Source organism: Oncorhynchus mykiss, chromosome 20, assembly GCF_057628025.1.
Source record: "Oncorhynchus mykiss isolate SJ-2025 chromosome 20, ASM5762802v1, whole genome shotgun sequence".
NCBI lineage: Eukaryota > Metazoa > Chordata > Actinopteri > Salmoniformes > Salmonidae > Oncorhynchus > Oncorhynchus mykiss.
In genome coordinates, this window is record NC_143041.1 from 24410481 (window position 1) to 24430364 (window position 19884).

A 19884-nucleotide genomic window follows, 5' to 3' on the forward strand; every position below is an offset into this window, starting at 1 on the left:
CGTTGACTATCTGTTGACTATTTATTGAAGCTGCCAGTTGAGGACTTGTGAGGCATATGTTTCTCATGATCAATTAGCCTTTTAAAATGATAAACCTGGATTAGCTAACACAATGTGCCATTGGAACACAGGAGTGATGGTTGCTGATGATGGGCCTCTGTACGCCTATGCAGATATTCCATAAAAAATCTGTCGTTTCCAGCTACAATAATCATTTACAACATTAACAATGTCTACACTGTATTTCTGATCAATTTGATGTTATTTTAATAGACGAAAAATGTGTTTTTCTTTCAAAAACAAGGACATTTCTAAGTGACCCCAAACTTTTGAACGGTAGTGTACATCCAGTACTCTTAATAACACCAAATGGTGACTAAATGAATAGACCGGGGCTGGCCTTGAGTTTGGTAAAGCAGAATCCAGTCAGTACTGGACTAAATCATAGAGAGCTTTGCAGAGGAGAGGAGGGCCTTAGCATCATCACATCGGCTTGTGAGTGGGCGCTATGTGACAGCAGTGTTGTCACTTACGATGCTGCAAGTCTCTCGCATCAGACTAGACGACACCGTAGACAACTAAATGAGATTCTGTCTCTCAATCATACAAACGTGTGCACTCACACACTTGTTTTACATAATAAATTAGGACAAAATATAGCACGATATTTCTTCTAAAAGTGTGATATTAAACATCTGGGAAACAGAGGCACGTTCATATTGTATGCAAAAGGAGGATTTTTAATAGGATTTATTTTGGACTCTTGGCAGTTAAATTAGGATTTAGTTCAAACTGCACTCACACACAAGCTCCAAATGGTCCCGAACAAATGGAAATACACGCGCAAATACACCCTTTTAAAAAAAAACTCTTGCCCCTAATACATTCACAGCTGTCTCGCTCCCCACTGCCCTGCCCTTCCTCGGTCAAGTTAGATGAGGTAGTATCTGTGGTAGTTAGCGGTGATAGTTTTGCATAACACACTTCTCCTCTAACTCTGTCCCTCATTTCCTTCACTGATGAATTTGGACTGTGTATTACATCATGCGTTGGCAGTAAAATGCCAGTGAATAACTAATGTAGGAATCGCAGTGTTTTGTGTTAGCAGTGTTTTGACCCCTCTTGGCCGTCCAATAATATCTTGTCACGGTGTCCTGTAATGTTGCCAATCGTTCTGTTTTCGCATGTATTTTGCGGGGCATTTTTTCTGTGAGTCACTGTCAAAGAACCAATCACTTCAACAAAGTGCATGTTTTGTGAAAGAAGAAGAGTGATGCAGACACAATTTGGGAATTGAAGTCAGTCATTTAGTCCAATGTGACGAACAGTTAACACACCGTTTGCAGTGTGTTTGGGCCCATGCAGCAATAAACCCAATTACTGCATTGCACGCACCATGCTCTGAACTATCAGAACCACTCTGGTTAGCGATGGTGCTAAAGCGTATTGAGGCCCGCTAATATTGGACCCTCTCTGCCTCCATTCCGCCCCCTCAGGTACAAGATGATCTCGGAGTTCACGTGGCCCAATCACGACCTTCCGTCGGACAAAGAGGCAGTGAAGAGGCTGGTGCAAGGCTGCGGCTTCGAGCACGACATGGCCTACGGCAAGACCAAGGTGTTCGTCCGCACGCCGCGCACCCTCTTCTGCCTTGAGGAGCAGAGGGACGAAATGGTTGGGAGAATAGTCCTCTTCCTTCAGAAGGTCAGTTTCAATGTTGTCACCTTTGGCCCTTGGCCTGGTCTCCATGGCAACGGCCCTATGTCGAGTGGTAACATTGTGTAGGTGTGACGTCTCCGGGTAAATCTGTTAAATTCAATAGTGTACACGTATTATATTCAATATCCTATTGACAATGAGAAATGAAAAGCCACTACGGTCACTAACATCATTCTATCAGGGAGATGGATTACTAGTCAAAGCTACCCATTCTCCAGTAACCTCATTATCTTGTTTCTTCAACACTCATTGTGTTCTCATTTAAATTCACTCTCTGTACTTTTCATATGAATAGCCAACTCTCGAGGCTTGATATGCCACTATGCGCCGAGATATTTTCTGGGCCTAAAATTATTATAGCGTTAGCTCTCTCTCTCTCTCTCTCTCTCTCTCTCTCTCTCTCTCTCTCTCTCTCTCTCTCTCTCTCTCTCTCTCTCTCTCTCTCTTTCTCTTTCTCTTTCTCTTTTTCTCTTTCTCTCTCTTTCTCTTCTATCAGCCCGTACAACCCCAGCTCAGTAAATGTGCTGGAGGAGAAAAAAAGAGCAGAGGTCCACACATCCGCACTGCAGACTTCTGGGAAGCCGCCGGCATTCCTGCACAGTAAAAGAACAAACAATCTCTGGGACTGAGAATATAATGTTCACATAACCCTAAAGCCATTCAACCCTTATTATTGACCCCTTATAATAGTTGGAATATATTACAAATATACCACAGCTCCTGAGGTGCTATGGGAGCATTCAGAGGATGGAAAACCAGATATTAATCTTAATATAAACCATTAGCTATGTAACAGTGTGAATATGCTGGAGCCATAAGGAAAATCTATTTCGTATATGTGTGCACCTTCTATCATTAAAGACAGTTTTACGACATTGATACAGACCAGAATGTAATCCCATGTTATTGCTCCATTACGACCGATTCTCCATTTAATGTTCTCTATGCTATATAATTGGGATATGGATATTGACTTTAATTATTATAATTTTTTTTACATCTTCCTCCCTTGATTGGCTGGTAAAGAAAGTCATGTGATTGTGTTGTGCACGAGAATGAGCCACTGACTTTCAGACACCTCTGGTAAGAATGCCATTACACATAATACTTCTGTATAGATGGGAATAGATGGAGGAAATAGTTTTTTTTAAGAGTGTAGTGTTGAATGTGGCCCTGTCATTTTGCTGTCAAATCTAGCTGACCTTCTCAAAAGGTAATGCCCCCTCTGACTGACAGATACAGAGATCAAAACGTCCATTTGTCAGCATCTGACCTCTCTGTTTCCTTCTTCTTGTTTGGGATTTGAGCCCCTATTTTATTCAATCACCTGGGAGCCATTCATACGATTGGTGACAGAATGAAGATTGACGTGCTATACATTTACCGCGCATGTTATTGCTACTCAAATTGCTAGGAGTACAACTACGTTTCCTTCACGTTCACAACACCTTTCATTCGGGCAGCTCTCTCCAAAGACTGGGCTGCAATATGACTGCCCGCAGACACCAAAGGGTTAAAGCAACCAAATTGCTTCGTTGCAGGATTGATTGTTTGGCCTCTGTATTGATCTGCAGGGCCCCGGTTGGGCTGCCCGGCAGACGAGCTCGACGTGTGTTCCTTTTCGCTCTTAGGACTATCTCAAAGGATGTCGCCACTTTGATAACCAAGCAGAAAGACCAGAGATGAATTCCAGATGTTCGACCCAAAGAGAGGTTTTGGGGTTGAAGGAATGGTATAGGGCTCGCTCAGTCAAAAAGAAGAAGCACCCAGGACCACACACACTCCCATTCACCACCCTCCACAAATAAGCAAAATAGACCTCTAACGTTAGTGTATTTGACTCTATTTTCCACCCTGCCCCCTACACACACAGCTCATCATCTGTGCCAAGCAATCCCCTTATCAGCAGCTGGCACACCACTGTGGCTTATGCCAACAGGCCCCACCATGCCAGGGGTGGCAGTACCTCAAGCTCTCTTCCCCTCCCCCTATGAGCCTCCTTCCCCAGACAACCACAATACCCTGTCATTGTCTGCACCCTACACATAAAAGAGTGAGGGATCCCATATATTACATTTGAGGTGCCCTTCTCCATACTTGGTTCTAGTACACAATGTGGCCTTTCTCCCTACCGCCCCTTCATCCCTCCTTGCACCCTGACTCTCTCCCGCCGCGTCTCATTTCACACTGCCTTTTGCTCCGTCGTTCCTCGTTTCTGCTCCGTCGTTCCTCATTTCCGCCCCGTCAAAGCCGTTCCGCTCTGGCTCTCTTCTCCTCCCCGCGGATAGAAGCAGATAGAACTCTGGATCCACTGAATCCACCCTCACGTTTACGGCTATCAACTCTGCCCTCGCCACTGACTGACTGCACTACATCCCGCAATCAGTGGTCCATATCTGCTCCACTAGACACTCCCTAGTGTGGACTGTGCAGTCAGTTGAACTCACAAGCATGCATCCATACCACAATCAGAGCCTTATCCTCAGGAAGGGGCAATAGTCCCAATCTGAACCAACCTAAAGGGGATTAAATACTACTATCCAACACAAATACATACTTTATGAATGATTCATGAGCTTCCCCATTTATTTTTAATGAGTATTTCATAAATGGAAGCTCATCCATCCACATCGGTGTCTGTCAGGGCTGGGAATGGCGAGAGAGAGAGAGGGAGACATGAGAGAGTCCCCTGTGTATTGGGAGCCAGGGAATTAAAGCTGCAATCCGCAGTTAAAACAATAACAAAGCGTACTCACCGCCACTGGTTCCGTAAAAATATGAGGGATGGGGCTGGAGAAATGCATCCATTCTCAAATTCCATAGACGGAACTATGGAGGCAAGGACTGACCCTCCACGATATCAAAATTATAGTTTTTACATTTGTTTATAAACATTTGGAGTAAAACAAGCTTATATTTTGGGGTTCTGATGGGATACGCCAGTTGAGCCACACTCATGAGGCATTTATAAGGTATATTCTTTAAGAATCAATGGGTACATATCATTAATTTTATAAGTCCAAAAATGGATGTTGCAATGCACATTGCCCCTTTAATTGCTGTTGTTACATGTGTCTGAGTGACTGTGGATTTATCAGTGAGACTGTAGGCTAGCATTAGCCTAGCCTACCATCTGCCGACTGGGCCAGAACTGATCCCACCTCTATCCACACGCCTCAGCAGTACTTAACCTGATCCTAATTCATCTGATGTAGGCATTATTAAAATAGCATGTGAAGTGTTCTGTTACTTATGGTACATTTTACAAATGCATGGCACCTGCAAAACACCTACAGTAGCTACCTCCCAAAATAGTCACTCTTCCAGACAAAATCAAAGGGAAACATGTTTCTCTTGTCACTCCTTGTATCAGTGACTTTGGCTTCGCTTAGGGAGATGCTGTACCTGCACCCTCTGCTGTTGTGGAAGACTTTGATGATGAAATATCTCTTGATTATACTGAAGGATTTTTCCCTTCTGTCTCTCGGAGCTCATCCGTGTTCACATCTTGTGTTCTTTGATGCTCTTTGTTTACCACTGTGCTGTCAACTATGCTCAGTAACCGTTTGAGTATTCTCTTACTGCAATTTCCCACTGCCTCAACAACCTCCTAACAACTTCATACTGTTAAAGAATGAAACGCATTCAGGCACGTGTCCTTTTGAATTCACTAACACTTATACATGAATAGTGTTTTTATATTTGAGATACAATGCAAAATAAATTAATACCGGCTTATGTTTTATTCATAAATCCTGGTCTGTGTATCCTTGAGTTGGTAATGTAATTGATTCTCACCAGAACAAAACGTTGCAGGCTATTTGAGTATAACATTCACACTTGGATTCACTGCACTAACAACAAGAAGAGAAAATAGTGCCGGGCGTTTTACACTCAAAACAATCCACTGACCTGACAGCAATGCATCTCCTCGACAGTGTGGAAGGATATGGGTAGACAGGGGGCTCTCGCCATGGCAACCAAGGTTTGGCTCCCAGCCAAGGTGCACTGCTTTCCTCTGATATGACCTTCACTTGCCATTCTCTCTATTTCCTCATAGAATCGCCCCTTTTCTTTCTATCCTTTGACATGTCTATTCATGTATAATACAGTATGTTATAATTAACAGACCTGACTGTAAGATACAAGCATTCATTTCTAAAGGTTTATTTGTTTCAGTTAGTGGCTGACAATCTGTCCATGGAGGCAACGCAAATTGCTAACAAATTCCAATGATTTCCATCAATATTTGTATCGATCAACATGACAAAGAGTCTATTCTATTTTAACCTCAATTCCGCACAATACATGAACCAAATGATGGGAACATAATGAACATGTATAGAGGATGTTCGTCTAGAGAGGGTTTTGGAGCAAGCCACTGGCTGCTGCCTTGAGCATGTGGTGATGGTGTTGTTCACCCGAGCGCTGGATTGATTAATCCGAAAAACCCATTGGCCCAGTGTCTCGGCCCAGTGTCCCCAGTGCTTGCCTGAGGTCAGTGTGTGTGTGTGCGTGGTGCCCTTGATAAATTGTGTAACACACTCTGCTTGATGCTGTCTCCGCCCACCTTGGTGTATTGAGCATTTCACTGGAAAAAAACAAATGTCCCGGGAGGACAGGGAAATAGTGGCATTCGGCATTTGATTGCAGTCAAGTGTGTCGCCCCGCCGGTCTTTCCATGTTTGATTTGTTTTGTGGATGACATGAAGGATATTTTGTATAGCGTGTTTAGTCAGAGACTATAAATGGTATTGCCAACCCTGGCTTGTTTTACGGATGGATTGATGGCCTCTTTATTAGGCCTTAAGCAGTTGCAGCACTTAGTCTAGCCTATAGTGTATGATTTACTATATTTTTTTATTTAACCTTTATTCTACTTTGCAAGTATATATATTTTTTTACTTTAGTTTATTTATTAAATATTTTCTTAAAACTGCATTGTTGGTTAAGGGCATGTAAGTAAGCATTTCACTGTCAAATGCTTACGTTACAAGCCCTTAACCAACAATGCAGGCGCATGTGACAAATAACATTTTATTTGTTGCAGGAAAGTTTGCAGGAATTTGAAAACGTGTAATGTATTTGAGGCTTCTGAAATTCCAGACTAGATTTTTCCCTACAAAAATGTCAATTATAATCCACATAATAATTCACATTTCCTGTTGATGCAGGATTATTTTCCTGCTATGGCAGGATCCTACATCTGTATGTGATTTGTGCTGGACGGACTCTCTCTACCCAAAATGCATTTCAAAGTGCCCTAATAAAGCCGTACCAATCTGTCCCACTTTGTCTGCCCGAGACGCCCCCAATTTGGCTTTGACGAGCTCATAAATCTGGATCCCCAGAGCCATGGGAGTGTGTGGTTAGTACGACTCCATGATGGAGGGAGGGAGTCTGTTAAAGGATGATCAGATAGCTTTACTGGAGAGGAGGGAGTTTCGGCCTTGTTATTGACCTGATTTACCCACGCTCCCCTGGGTGTCGTCTCCTCTCCTCTCACCACCTTCCCACTCGTGATAATTCTACACCGTCTGCCCCTCTGTGTTTAAGCACAGCCAAGCAACAGTGTGTGTGGGAGATAGAGCCATGGGCATTTGAAATAATTGTACCATTTGAATAATATCATGATAATTTAGGATATATGGATAGTTGACATGTTTTATTTAAACTTTGTTTAAACTTGGATACTTGTTTGCTGCGCAGCCTGCACACTAAGCAAGGCGGGGGATGGACAGAGGCCGGTGGTGTGTGTGACCATAGAAATAGAATGAATAGACCGGTCTTGGAATGTCTATCCCTGGCAATTTGACTGGTAATCTCATGGGAACACGATGCAATAATTTCCATGGTAATGTAGAATGTTCATTCAAATGATGTTAGCCAGAGACATACAGTGAGCTACAAAAGTATTCATAGGTTTCACCTCCGTCACTCGGTCGCGTCATGCCATTGTTATGAACGTTCTCAAGCCGCCTTTCACCGGCGGCGCCATAGTGGTGCCCGAAAGTGGTGATAGCCTCCGTCCAGAATGTCTAGGTTTAATTACTGTTTCGTCTAAATTACACTATTGCCTGGAAATACGATGACATTGCTAAAGTAGTCAAATATTCAGTAGGAAACTACTTTACCATCAAATTTACTTTAGACAGTTGGCAATGTTGTCATTAACTAACAAAGTTCATCAAAATAGCTAGCAATGCCAACGTTAGCTAGCAAAAATCCATCCCCATTCTTTTGTTTTTCTACTAGTTATTTGCCTCCTTTTGAATGTCATCGTATTTCCAAGCCACTGTAATGCATCTTCATCAGCGCTCATTGACGATGCATTGAGTGGAATGCTCAGTCCAAAATATTGTGACGAATTGGCAATTTTTGTTGTTGTTTTGGCTCTGTACTCCAGCACTTTGGATTTGAAACTATACAATGACTATGAGGTTAAAATGCAGACAGTCAGCTATAATTTGTGGGTATTTTCATCCATATCGGGTGAACTGTTTAGAAATTACAGCACATTTTGTACATAGTCCCCCCATTTTAGGGGACCAAAATGATTGGGACAAATATACTTTTAAAAAATTAATTATTTAACCAGGTAAGCTAGTTGAGAACAAGTTCTCATTTGAAACTCCGACCTGGCCAAGATAATGGTGCAAATTATGGTGCAAAATAAGTATTTGGTCACCCTACAAACACGCAAGATTTCTGGCTCTCACAGACTTGTAACTTCTTCTTTAAGAGGCTCCTCTGTCCTCCACTCGTTACCTGTATTAATGGCACCTGATTGAACTTGTTATCAGTATAAAAGACACCTGTCCACAACCTCAAACAGTCACACTCCAAACTCCACTATGGCCAAGACCAAAGAGCTGTCAAAGGACACCAGAAACAAAATTGTAGACATGCACCAGGCTGGTAAGACTGAATCTGCAATAGGTAAGCAGCTTGGTTTGAAGAAATCAACTGTGGGAGCAATTATTAGGAATTGGAAGACATACAAGACCACTGATAATCTCCCTCGATCTGGGGCTCCACGCAAGATCTCACCCCGTGGGGTCAAAATGATCACAAGAATGGTGAGCAAAAATCCCAGAACCACACAGGGGGACCTAGTGAATGACCTGCAGAGAGCTGGGACCAAAGTAACAAAGCCTGCCATCAGTAACACACTATGCCGCCAGGGACTCAAATTCTGCAGTGCCAGACGTGTCCCCCTGCTTAAGACAGTACATGTCCAGGCTCGTCTGAAGTTTGCTAGAGAGCATTTGGATGATCCAGAAGAAGATTGGGAGAATGTCATATGGTCAGATGAAACCAAAATATAACTTTTTGGTAAAAACTCAAATCGTCGTGTTTGGAGGACAAAGAATGCTGAGTTGCATCCAAAGAACACCATACCTACTGTGAAGCATGGGGGTGGAAACATCATGCTTTGGGGCTGTTTTTCTGCAAAGGGACCAGGACTCTCATCCGTGTAAAGGAAAGAATGAATGGGGCCATGTATCGTGAGATTTTGAGTGAGAACCTCCTTCCATCAGCAAGGGCATTGAAGATGATGACAATGATCCCAAACACACCACACGGGCAACGAAGGAGTGGCTTCGTAAGAAGCATTTCAAGGTCCTGGAGTGGCTTGCCAGTCTCCAGATCTCAACCCCATAGAAAATCTTTGGAGGGAGTTGAAAGTCAAAATACCAGCAACAGTGTGTGAAAACCTATTGAGAAACTTTTGCTATTGACCAAATACTTATTTTCCACCATAATTAGCAAATAAATTCATTAAAAATCCTACAATGTGATTTTCTGGATTTGTTTTCTCAGTTTGTCTGTCATAGTTGAAGTGTACCTATGATGAAAATTACAGGCCTCTCTCATCTTTTTAAGTGGGAGAACTTGCACAATTGGTGGCTGACTAAATACTTTTTTGCCCCACTGTACAACAACACAGAGTTACACATGGAATGAACAAAACATACAGTCAATAATACAGTAGAAAAAAAGAAAACAAAGTCTAAATACAGTTAGTGCATATTAGGTCAAATAAGGGAGTTAAGGCAATAAATAGGCCATGGTGGTGAAGTAATTACAATATGGCAATTAAACACTGGAATGGTAGATGTGCAAGTAGAGATACTGTGATGCAAAAGGAGCAAAATAAATACATACAGTATGGGGATGAGGTAGATAGATGGGCTGTATACAGATGGGCTATGAACAGGTGCAGTGATCTGTGAGCTGCTCTGACAGCTGGTTCTTAAAGCTAGTGAGGGAGATGGGAATCTCCAGCTTCAGTGGTTTTTGCAGTTCGTTCCAGTCAGTGGCAGCAGAGAACTGGAAGGAAAGGCGACCAAAGGAAGAATTGGCTTTGGGGGTGACCAGTGAGATATACCTGCTGGAGCGCGTGGCAGGTAAAGCCCCAAACCCTACGAGTGGATGCTGCTATGGTGACCAGCGAGCTGAGATAGGGCGGGGCTTTACCTAGCAGAGACTTGTCGATAACCTGTAGCCAGTGGGTTTGGCGACGAGTATGAAGTGAGGGCCATCCAACGAGAGCATACAGGTCGCAGTGGTGGGTAGTATATGGGGCTTTGGTGGCAAAACGGATGGCACTGTGATAGACTACATCCAGTTTACTGAGTAGAGTGTTGGAGGCTATTTTATAGATGACATCGCCGAAGTCAAGGATCGGTAGGATGGTCAGTTTTACGAGGGTATGTTTGGCAGCATGAGTGAAGGAAGCTTAGTTGCAAAATAGGAAGCCGATTCTAGATTTAATTTTTGATTGGAGATGCTTAATGTGAGTCTGGAAGGAGAGTTTACAGTCTAGCCAGACACCTAGGTATTTGTAGTAATCCACGTATTCTAAGTCACAGCCGTCCAGAGTAGTGTTGCTGGATGGGCGGGCAGGTGCGGGCAATGATCGGTTGAATAGCATGCATTTAGTTTTATTTGCTTTTAAGAGCAGTTGGAGGCTTCGGAAGGAGAGTTGTATGGAAATTAAGCTTGTCTGGAGGTTAGTTAACACAGTGTCCAAAGAAGGGCCAGAAGTATACAGAATGGTGTCATCTGCGTAGAGGTGGATCAGAGAATCACCAGCAGCAAGAGCGACATCCTTTATGTATACAGAGAAGAGAGTCGGCCCGACCCCATAGAGACTGCCAGAGGTCCGGACAACAGGCCCTCCGATTTGACACACTGAACTCTATCAGAGAAGTAGTTGGTGAAGTAGTTGGTGAACCAGGCGAGGCAATCATTTGAGAAACCAAGGCTGTTGAGTCTGCCAATAAGAATGTGGTGATTGACAGAGTCGAAAGCCTTGGCCAGGTCGATGAATACAGCTGCACAGTAATGTCTCTTATCGATGGCGGTTATGATATCGTTAAGGACCTTGAGCGTGGCTGAGGTGCATCCATGACCAGCTCGGAAACCAGAATGCATTGCGGAGAAGGTACGATGTGATTCAAAATGGTCAGTAATCTGTTTGTTAACTTGGCTTTCGAAGACCTTAGAAATGCAGGGTAGGATAGATATAGGTCTGTAGCAGTTTGGGTCTAGAGTGTCTCCCCCTTTTGAAGAGGGGGATGACCGCGGCAGCTTTCCAATCTTTGGGAATCTCAGACGATACGAAAGAGAGGTTGAACAGTATGCACTTACAGTATATGTGTATTAAAGTTTTAGTATTTGGTCCCATATTCCTAGCACGCAATGATTACATCAAGCTTGCGACTCTACAAACCTGCTCGATGTATTTGCTGTTTGTTTTGGTTGTGTTTCAGATTATTTTGTGCCCAATAGAAATTAATGGTAAATAATCTATTGTCATTCTGGAGTCACTTTTTTTGTAAATGAGAATAGAATATGTTTCTAAACAATTCTACATTAATGTGGATGCTACCATGATTACAGATAGTCCTGACTGAATCGTCAATAATGATGAGTGAGAAAGTTACAGATGCACAAATATCATAACCGAGGTCCAGATCTGGGGAAGGGTACCAAAAAAAATTCTGCAGCAGTGAAGGTCCCCAAGAACACAGTGGCCTCCATCATTCTTAAATGGCAGAAGCTTGGAACCACCAAGACTCTTCCTAGAGCTGGCTACCCGGCCGAACTGAGCAATCGGGGGAGAAGGGCCTTCGTCAGGGAGGTGACCAAGAACACGATGGTCACTCTGACAGAGCTCCGGAGTTCCTCTGTGGAAATGGGAGAACCTTCCAGAAGGACAACCATCTCTGCAGCATTCCACCAATCAGGCCTTTATGGTAGAGTGGCCAGACGGAAGCCACTCCCCAGTAAAAGGTACATGACAGCCGGCTTGGTGTTTTCCAAAAGGCACCTAAAGGACTCTCAGACCATGAGAAACAAGATTCTCTGGTCTGATGAAACCAATATTTAAATATTTGTCCTGAATGCTAAGCGTCACATCTGGAGGAAACCTGACACCATCCCTATGGTGAAGCGTGGTGGCAACATCATGCCGTGGGAATGTTTTTCAGTGGCAGGGACTGGGAGACTATTCAGGATCGAGGGAAAGATGAATGGAGCAAAGTACAGAGAGATCCTTGATGAAAACCTGCTCTAGAGTGCTCAGGACCTCAGACACCTTCCAGGACAATGACCCTAAGTACATAGCCAATACAATGCAATAGTGGCTTCGGGACAAGTCTCTGAATGTCTTTAAGTGGCCCAACCAGAGCCCGGACTTGAACCCAATCGAACATCTCTGGAGAGACCTGAAAATAGATGTGCAGCGACTCTCCAAATACACATGTGTAATCGCTGCCAAAGGTGCTTCAACAAAGTACTGAGTAAAGGGTATGAATACTTATGTAAATGTGCTATACATTTTTTTGTTGTCTAAAAACCAGTTTTTGCTTTTGTAATTATTGTGTGTGGATTGATGGGGGGGGGTGACAATTTAATCAATTTTAGAATAAGGCTGTAATGTAATAAAATGTGGATGAAGCCTGAATACTTTCCAAATGTGCTGTATATACTGAACAAAAATATAAACGCAACATGCAACAATTTCAAAGATTTTGCTGAGTTACAGTTCATATAAGGAAATCATTCAATTTAATTAAATTTGTTAGGCCCTAATCTATGGATTTCACATGGGTGGGCCTGGGAGGGTGTAGGCTCATCCACTGGGGAGCCAGGCCCAGCCAATCAGACTGAGTTTATCCCCACAAAAAGGCTTTATTACAGACAGAAATACTCCTCAGCACCCCGCCCTCCCCCTCAGTTGTCAGGCCGGTTGGATGTACTGCCAAATTCTCTAAAACGACGTTGGAGGCAGCTTACGGTAGAGGAATTAACATAAAATGATCTGGCAACAGTTCTGGTGGACATTCCTGCAGTCAGCATGCCAATTGCACACTCCCTTAAAACTTATTTGACATTGTGTTGTGTGACAAAACTGCACATTTTTTAAGTGGCCTTTTATTGTCCTCAGCACAAGCTTCTTGATATACCACACCTGTCAGGTGGATGGATTATCTTGACAAAAGATAAAATGCTCACTAACAGGGATGTAAACACATTTGTGCACAACATTTGAGAGAAATTAGCTTTTTGTGTGTATGGAACGTTTCTGTGATCTTTTATTTCAGCTCATGAAACATGAGACAAGCACTTTTACATGTAGCGTTTATGTTTTTGTTCAGTGTAGGAGCAGATCTATGGGATCAATATCATGCCAAATGTATTCACAAATGTAAATCACCAATCCACAAATGTAAATTGCTTTCCACAAATGCAATTCACTATCCACAAACAAACACCTTTTTGATTTGTATTTGTAAATCAATATATTGCATTTTAAACCTTTTTTATAACTGCAGACATGCAGGTCATTTCCAAGGGCCGTAAGTAAAATGACTGCCATAAAGAAAGCGATTTGTATTCGGAGAAAAAATAGTTGATCCCATTGATGCTGTTGACCCGGGTCACTTGTTGCTGCGGTAAAGGAGGCGGTCAAAGGGGATGAGTGTAACCGGTGTGAAATGGCTAATTAGTTGATGCGCGCTAATAGCGTTTCAATCGGTGACGTCACTCGTTCTGAGACCTTGAAGTAAACTCAGCAAAAAAACAGTGTCTTAACAGCTTACAGACGGTAGGCAATTAAGGCCACAGTTATGAAAACTTAGGACACCTACGAGCTCTTTCTACTGACTCTGGAAAAACACCAAAAGAAAGATGCCCAGGGTCCCTGCTCATCTGCGTGAACGTGCCTTAGGCATGCTGCAAGGAGGCATGAGGACTGCAGATGTGGTCAGGGCAATACATTGCAATGTCCATACTGTGAGACGCCTAAGACAGGCTTCCTGCAGGCTCATCTCTTCCATCCTCCATTATTTATGAGTACGCTAGGGCAGCAAAATGGAGGGGCAAAGGGGAGTTTGAGGTCATCAGTGAGGGACAGTTCACTCTTGACTGTCCTTCATTTATCTCTGTGTGATTGATCCACTAGACTAGAGGTGGCCTCTGAATGGACCGTAGTGTTACTGTAGCTGTGGTGAATCTTTAAAGTAGATTAGATTAGATTTTGGATACTTAAGACATCTTTTTGGCATTGTATTCTGTGTATTTGTACTTTGTAGGTTAAATGAATAAAAGCAACAGGCAGAAATCAATGGTGTTTAGCTACAGTTGAAGTCGGAAGTTTTTCACAATTCCTGACATTTAATCCTAGTAAAAATTCACTGTCTTAGGTCAGTTAGGATCACCACATTATTTTAAGAAGAATGATTTATTTCAGCTTTTGTTTCTTTCATCACATTCCCAGTGGGTCAGAAGTTTACATACACTCAATTAGTATTTGGCAGAATTGCCTTTAAATTGTTTAACCTGGGTCAAATGTTTTGGGTAGCCTTCCACAAGCTTCCCACAATAATTTGGGTGAATTTTGTCCCATTACTCCTGACAGAGCTGGTGTAACTGAGTCAGGTTTGTAGGCCTCCTTGCTTGCACATGCTTTTTCAGTTCTGCCCACATATTTTCTATAGGATTGAGGTCAGGGCTTTGTGATGGTCACTCCAATACCTTGACTTTGTTGTCCTTAAGCCATTTTGCCACAACTTTGGAAGTATGCTTGGGGTTATTGTCCATTTGGAAGACCCATTTGCGACCAAGCTTTAACTTCCTGACTGATGTCTTGAGATGTTGCTTCAATATATCCACATCATTTTCCTTTCTCATGTTGCCATCTATTTTGTGAAGTGCACCAGTCCCTCCTGCAGCAAATCACCCCCACAACATGATGCTGCCACCCCCGTGCTTCACGGTTGGGAGGGTGTTCTTCGGCTTGCAAGCATCCCCTTTCTCCTCCAAACATAACGATGGTCATTATGGCCAAACAGTTCTATTTTTGTTTCATCAGACCAGAGGACATTTCTCCAAAAAGTACAATCTTTGTCCCCATGTGCAGTTGCAAACCGTAGTCTGGCTTTTTTATGGCGGTTTTGGAGCAATGACTTCTTCCTTGCTGAGCGGCCTTTCAGGTTATGTCAATATATGACTCGTTTTTACTGTGGATATAGATACTTTTGTACCCGTTTCCTCCAGCATCTTCACAAGGTCCTTTGCTGTTGTTCTGGGATTGATTTGCACTTTTCACACCAAAGTACGTTCATCTCTAGGAGACAGAACGCTTCTCCTTCTTGAGCGGTATGATGGCTGTGTGGTCCCATGGTGTTTATACTTGTGTACTATTGTTTGTACAGATGAACATGGTACCTTCAGGCGTTTGGAAATTGCTCCCAAGGATGAACCAGACTTGTGGAGGTCTACAATTTACAATCTACAATCTTTGTGTATGTTAACTTCTGACCCACTGGAATTGTGATGAAGTGAAATAATCTGTCTGTTAACAATTGTTGGAAAAATTACTTGTCATGGACAAAGTAGATGTCTTAACTCACTTGCCATAACTATAGTTTGTGAACAAGAAATTTGTGGAGTGGTTGAAAACCAAGTTTTAATGACTCCAACCTGAGTGTATGTAGACTTCCGATTTCAACTGTATATTTAATAACCACATAATCAACCTCCCCAGGTGAAACACTTCCCCAATATTTAATATGCTAATGTCAGAGACTATTTTTCAAATCAACCACCGCCAAACATACATACGTTAAGGAATCAAATATTCATGATCTGCAGAATTACAGCATATTAGAATTCATGTACTGTGTGACTAAGACTGATGCGTTACCATTGATATACAGTATATTAATTACATGACTGCAACATTGAGTTGCGCTTGAGTGTCAACATCAAACACAATTGAGACTGTCAGCACTGTATAGGGTCTTTGTTGTTTACAGTAAGTTAAATAGACTGGTACGGGTCTATGAATCAATATGAAGTCAAAAAGGAGCATATGGCAATGGTTTTAGTGAGGAAGGAGCAGGAGACATGTCTCCCTGGGGTCCCACTACCATTTATTATTCATGTTTTCTGGGGGGTGTTCCGGAGCGGTTGATAGGGTGGGGGGGGGTGTAACTGAAAGTTTGGTTACGCCGGCTCAGAGCATTCTTTTCAATACGAGTCCAACACACATGCTGTTCAGATTTACAGTAACATTTTATGATGTGAATCTTTGTTTTGGCTTTCTTGCTTCAGATCATAAAAATGTACATACCAGTTATTTTAGGCATTCTTTTCAATAAGACTCCCAACATACACGCTGTTCCGATTTACAGTTACTAACATGAATGTGTCATTGAATTATGTGAATCTTTTGGTCTGTCTTGCTCGAGTTTATGCATCTGAACGTACTGTATCTCATTTGAAATGTGTCCGAGAAAATGTTGCTCAAATATAGGCTGCCTTCATTTATACGTTTTTGTTATATTAACAGTGTGTTTCATACTCTAGACACACATCCTGTTAAACTAATAGTTGTTATTGGGAGGTACAGGATCCATAGAGGCTTACTCATTCCCACTGTGGTAACCTATCCATTCTCTTCACCAGGTATGGCGCGGTACCATAGCCAGGATGCGTTACAGGCGCATGCGAGCCGCCCTGATCATCCTGCGGGCCTACCAGCACTACAAGGTCAAGTCCTACATCAAGGACGTCAACCGCAAATTCAAGAACGTGCGCTCCATGAAGGACCATGGCAAGCACGTCAAGTGGCCCACGCCGCCCAAAGTCCTGCGGAAGTTTGAAGAGGCGCTGCGGAGCATCTACAACAGGTAAACAAAGTGTCGCGCGCGCACACACACACACACACACACACACACACACACACACACACACACACACACACACACACACACACACACACACACACACACACACAAGGGGTTGTAGTATGAGTAATCCCACCTCTGTTCGGGTAAAACATCAACCCTTGAACACGATGCACTGTAAGCCCTTCCATCAGTATTATCAGTGTAGTACGAGTTGTGTGGAGTGTACAGTTTTCTACTCCAACTGGTTTCCTTTGAAGGTTTTTACCCATGTGTCTTCCAGCCTCAGGTCTGTGGTGGACATAGATTTTTCCCCATCAAAGCCTCGTTCAATACTTTCATCCGGAGAAAGTGAAATTTCACACTTGATGCTTTGAAAGTACAGTTTAAAGGAAGGATGTTTCATGTCAGAGAGAGTGCAGCCCCCCCCCCCCCCCCCCCAAAATCCCTGTTATGCAGTATCATCACGTCAGAAATAGCCAATCATGTTATCAAGACCATAGACTCTACAGTGTCAGAGTCGATATCTTGGCTCCATTGCTATTCCTGTGGGTGTTTCCATGCTGCTCTAGGTGGTGGGCGTGGACTCTGATCAAAGACCTGACTCCAGAGGAGAAACTGCAGATCAGGGCAAAGGTGGCCACCCTGGAGGCCCTCAAGGGCCAGAGACCTGACCTGGGGCTGCAAAGGACCTGGGAGGGCAACTACCTGGTGAGTTGGATTGGCTAGGGGGGTTCTGACACTTGCTCTGAGCTCCTCAAAGGGAGAGGTTAGAGGTTGATGTGTGTGTTTCTGATGTTGTTTTTAATTTTAATTTAGTTGTAAATGTGTGTGCGTTTTTTGTCGGTGGTGCAGTAGGGGGGGGGTGTGTGACGTGTGTGTGTGTGTGTTTTGAACTACATTTTTATGGAAAGTGTTTTTTCTTTGTAGAGGAGTTGATCTTAATGACAGTCTTTGTCTCTCTCTCTCTCTGTGTGTATGTGTGTTTTCAGAAGCGAGACAGTCCTGACACAGCATCCTCCTTCACCTTGGTGTCCTGTGAGTTGCAGCGTAAGGACAAGTTCATGAGAGTGCTCTTCTCCTGTAACGTGCGCAAGGTACAGTAGGGTTGGGGACTATTAACTAACCCAAACCCTATACCACACAGGTGGACACATACACCATACACAGAATAGAGAATACGATCACATCTATTGCGGGGGCAGACTGGGACCAGAAATCGGCCCTGACATTTTTGACACACCAGACAATTATTTTCCTTGAGGCCCCAGAAAATTCTAATTTTGCGGAGAAAAAAAATGACAATAAAATGTAATAAAATGGACCAGCCATCTGGCATTTGCCCAACATGCCAGATGGCCAGTCTGCCCCTGCACACACACACACATTCTCACCCAACTGTCCCTGAGTTTAGCCAACTCCCAGTTGTGTGTGTTGGCTGTGTGTGTGGGGTCTCCTGTGGGGTGACGGATAAGGGTCTTTGTGTATCCCAGATCAACCGTTTCCACAAGGCAGAGGACCGGGCCGTCCTCATCACAGACCGCCACCTATACAAGATGGACCCCCTCAAGCAGTACAAGCCCATGAAGAGCATCCCCCTCTACAATGTAAGAGCACCTCCCCTGTGTGGTTAATATAGTGTATTGTGTAGTTGAAATGAATGGACATCTTACTAGCTGTGGCTCTAAACAGTCTAAAGGGTCTCTAAAAGTCATTCTCAATTGATAATTGATTAATAGCATGGTTTGTGGAACAGGAAATGAAACACTATGTAGAGATAATGGAATAATTGCCATTTTCACGTCTCCGTAGACTGATTTAAAGGAGATGAAATGGAATTTTGTTTTGTTTGAACTAATCGTAATTGTTATCAACTCTCGTCTTAGAGATGATCTTATCATACTACGTACGGAGACTGTTATTTGTCGCTAAGGCAACAAGGTTTAAATGTACAACTCTTCCCATCCTTTATCCACTGCATTAATGTTGTGTTAAAAAAAAAACGTTCTCACTGATTTGGTGGACGATAAGGCACACGGATCCTATGATCCTTGTTTCCCGTGGTTAAGTCCTCTGGGTTCTTTTTAGATTTACAGCAGCACGTCCCTGCTATTGATTTATTTTTTCATGGCTTTTCATCACAACTCTGTTTATGTAACCTGCAGTACACCTGAATTTGAACCTCTCGTTTTCAAGTAGTCAAAGTGCGTCCCAAAGTTTAATCTCTAGTATTGCAGTGCAGGTGGCTTATATCTTGAAAGTTAACCTTGTGGATAAAGAGCAGAAAGGGGGAAAGAAAGGGAGGAAGAAACAGCGAGTGAGATGGGGGGTGAATGAAAGCGAGGCTGAGGAGTGAGAGAGGTAGTGGTAGCGAGGCAGAGGGGGGAAGAAAGGGAGAAGGTAGAAAGAGAGAAGAAAGGAGAGAGAGGGGGGCCAGATATCCCCTCCGTTCTTTTGATAAGGAAGCACAGTGTTCAATCTGACAAAAAAGAATTATAGGACAAACACCCCGGTCTTATCGTTGCATCTGTAATGGAAATGAGAAATGGAAAAGCAGGGCTAGGAGAAGAATAGAGCTGCCTGAAGGGCTATCGGCTATTGTTTACACACACACACACACACACACACACACACACACACACACACACACACACACACACACACACACACACACACACACACACACACACACACACACACACACACACACACACACACACACACACACACACACACACACACACACACACACACACACACATGAGAGCCCGGAGAGGGAAGGCTGTGTGTTGGACACTCAGTCTAATGCAGAAGGTAACCAGACAGAATCATCAGTATTGTTAAATGGTGCAGACTTAGAGATATAGACTAAGTGTACAAAACATATTAGGAACTCTTTCCATGACATAGACTGATCAGGTGAACGCTATGATCCTTTACTGAGCTCACGTGTTAAATCCAC

The 19884-nt window shown here is 43.2% G+C and overlaps 1 protein-coding gene across 1 annotated transcript in view; it reads left to right on the top strand.

Annotated features, from left to right (window-relative positions):
* The window catches only part of LOC110499120 (unconventional myosin-Id), a 123481-nt gene that overhangs the window by 58964 nt on the left and 44633 nt on the right, over positions 1–19884 (top strand). The window contains exons 16-20 of the mRNA XM_036955947.2: positions 1497–1704; positions 16702–16925; positions 17495–17633; positions 17915–18019; positions 18416–18529. Coding sequence (XP_036811842.2) covers positions 1497–1704; positions 16702–16925; positions 17495–17633; positions 17915–18019; positions 18416–18529 — 790 coding nt within the window. The remainder of the gene's footprint in view (positions 1–1496; positions 1705–16701; positions 16926–17494; positions 17634–17914; positions 18020–18415; positions 18530–19884) is intronic.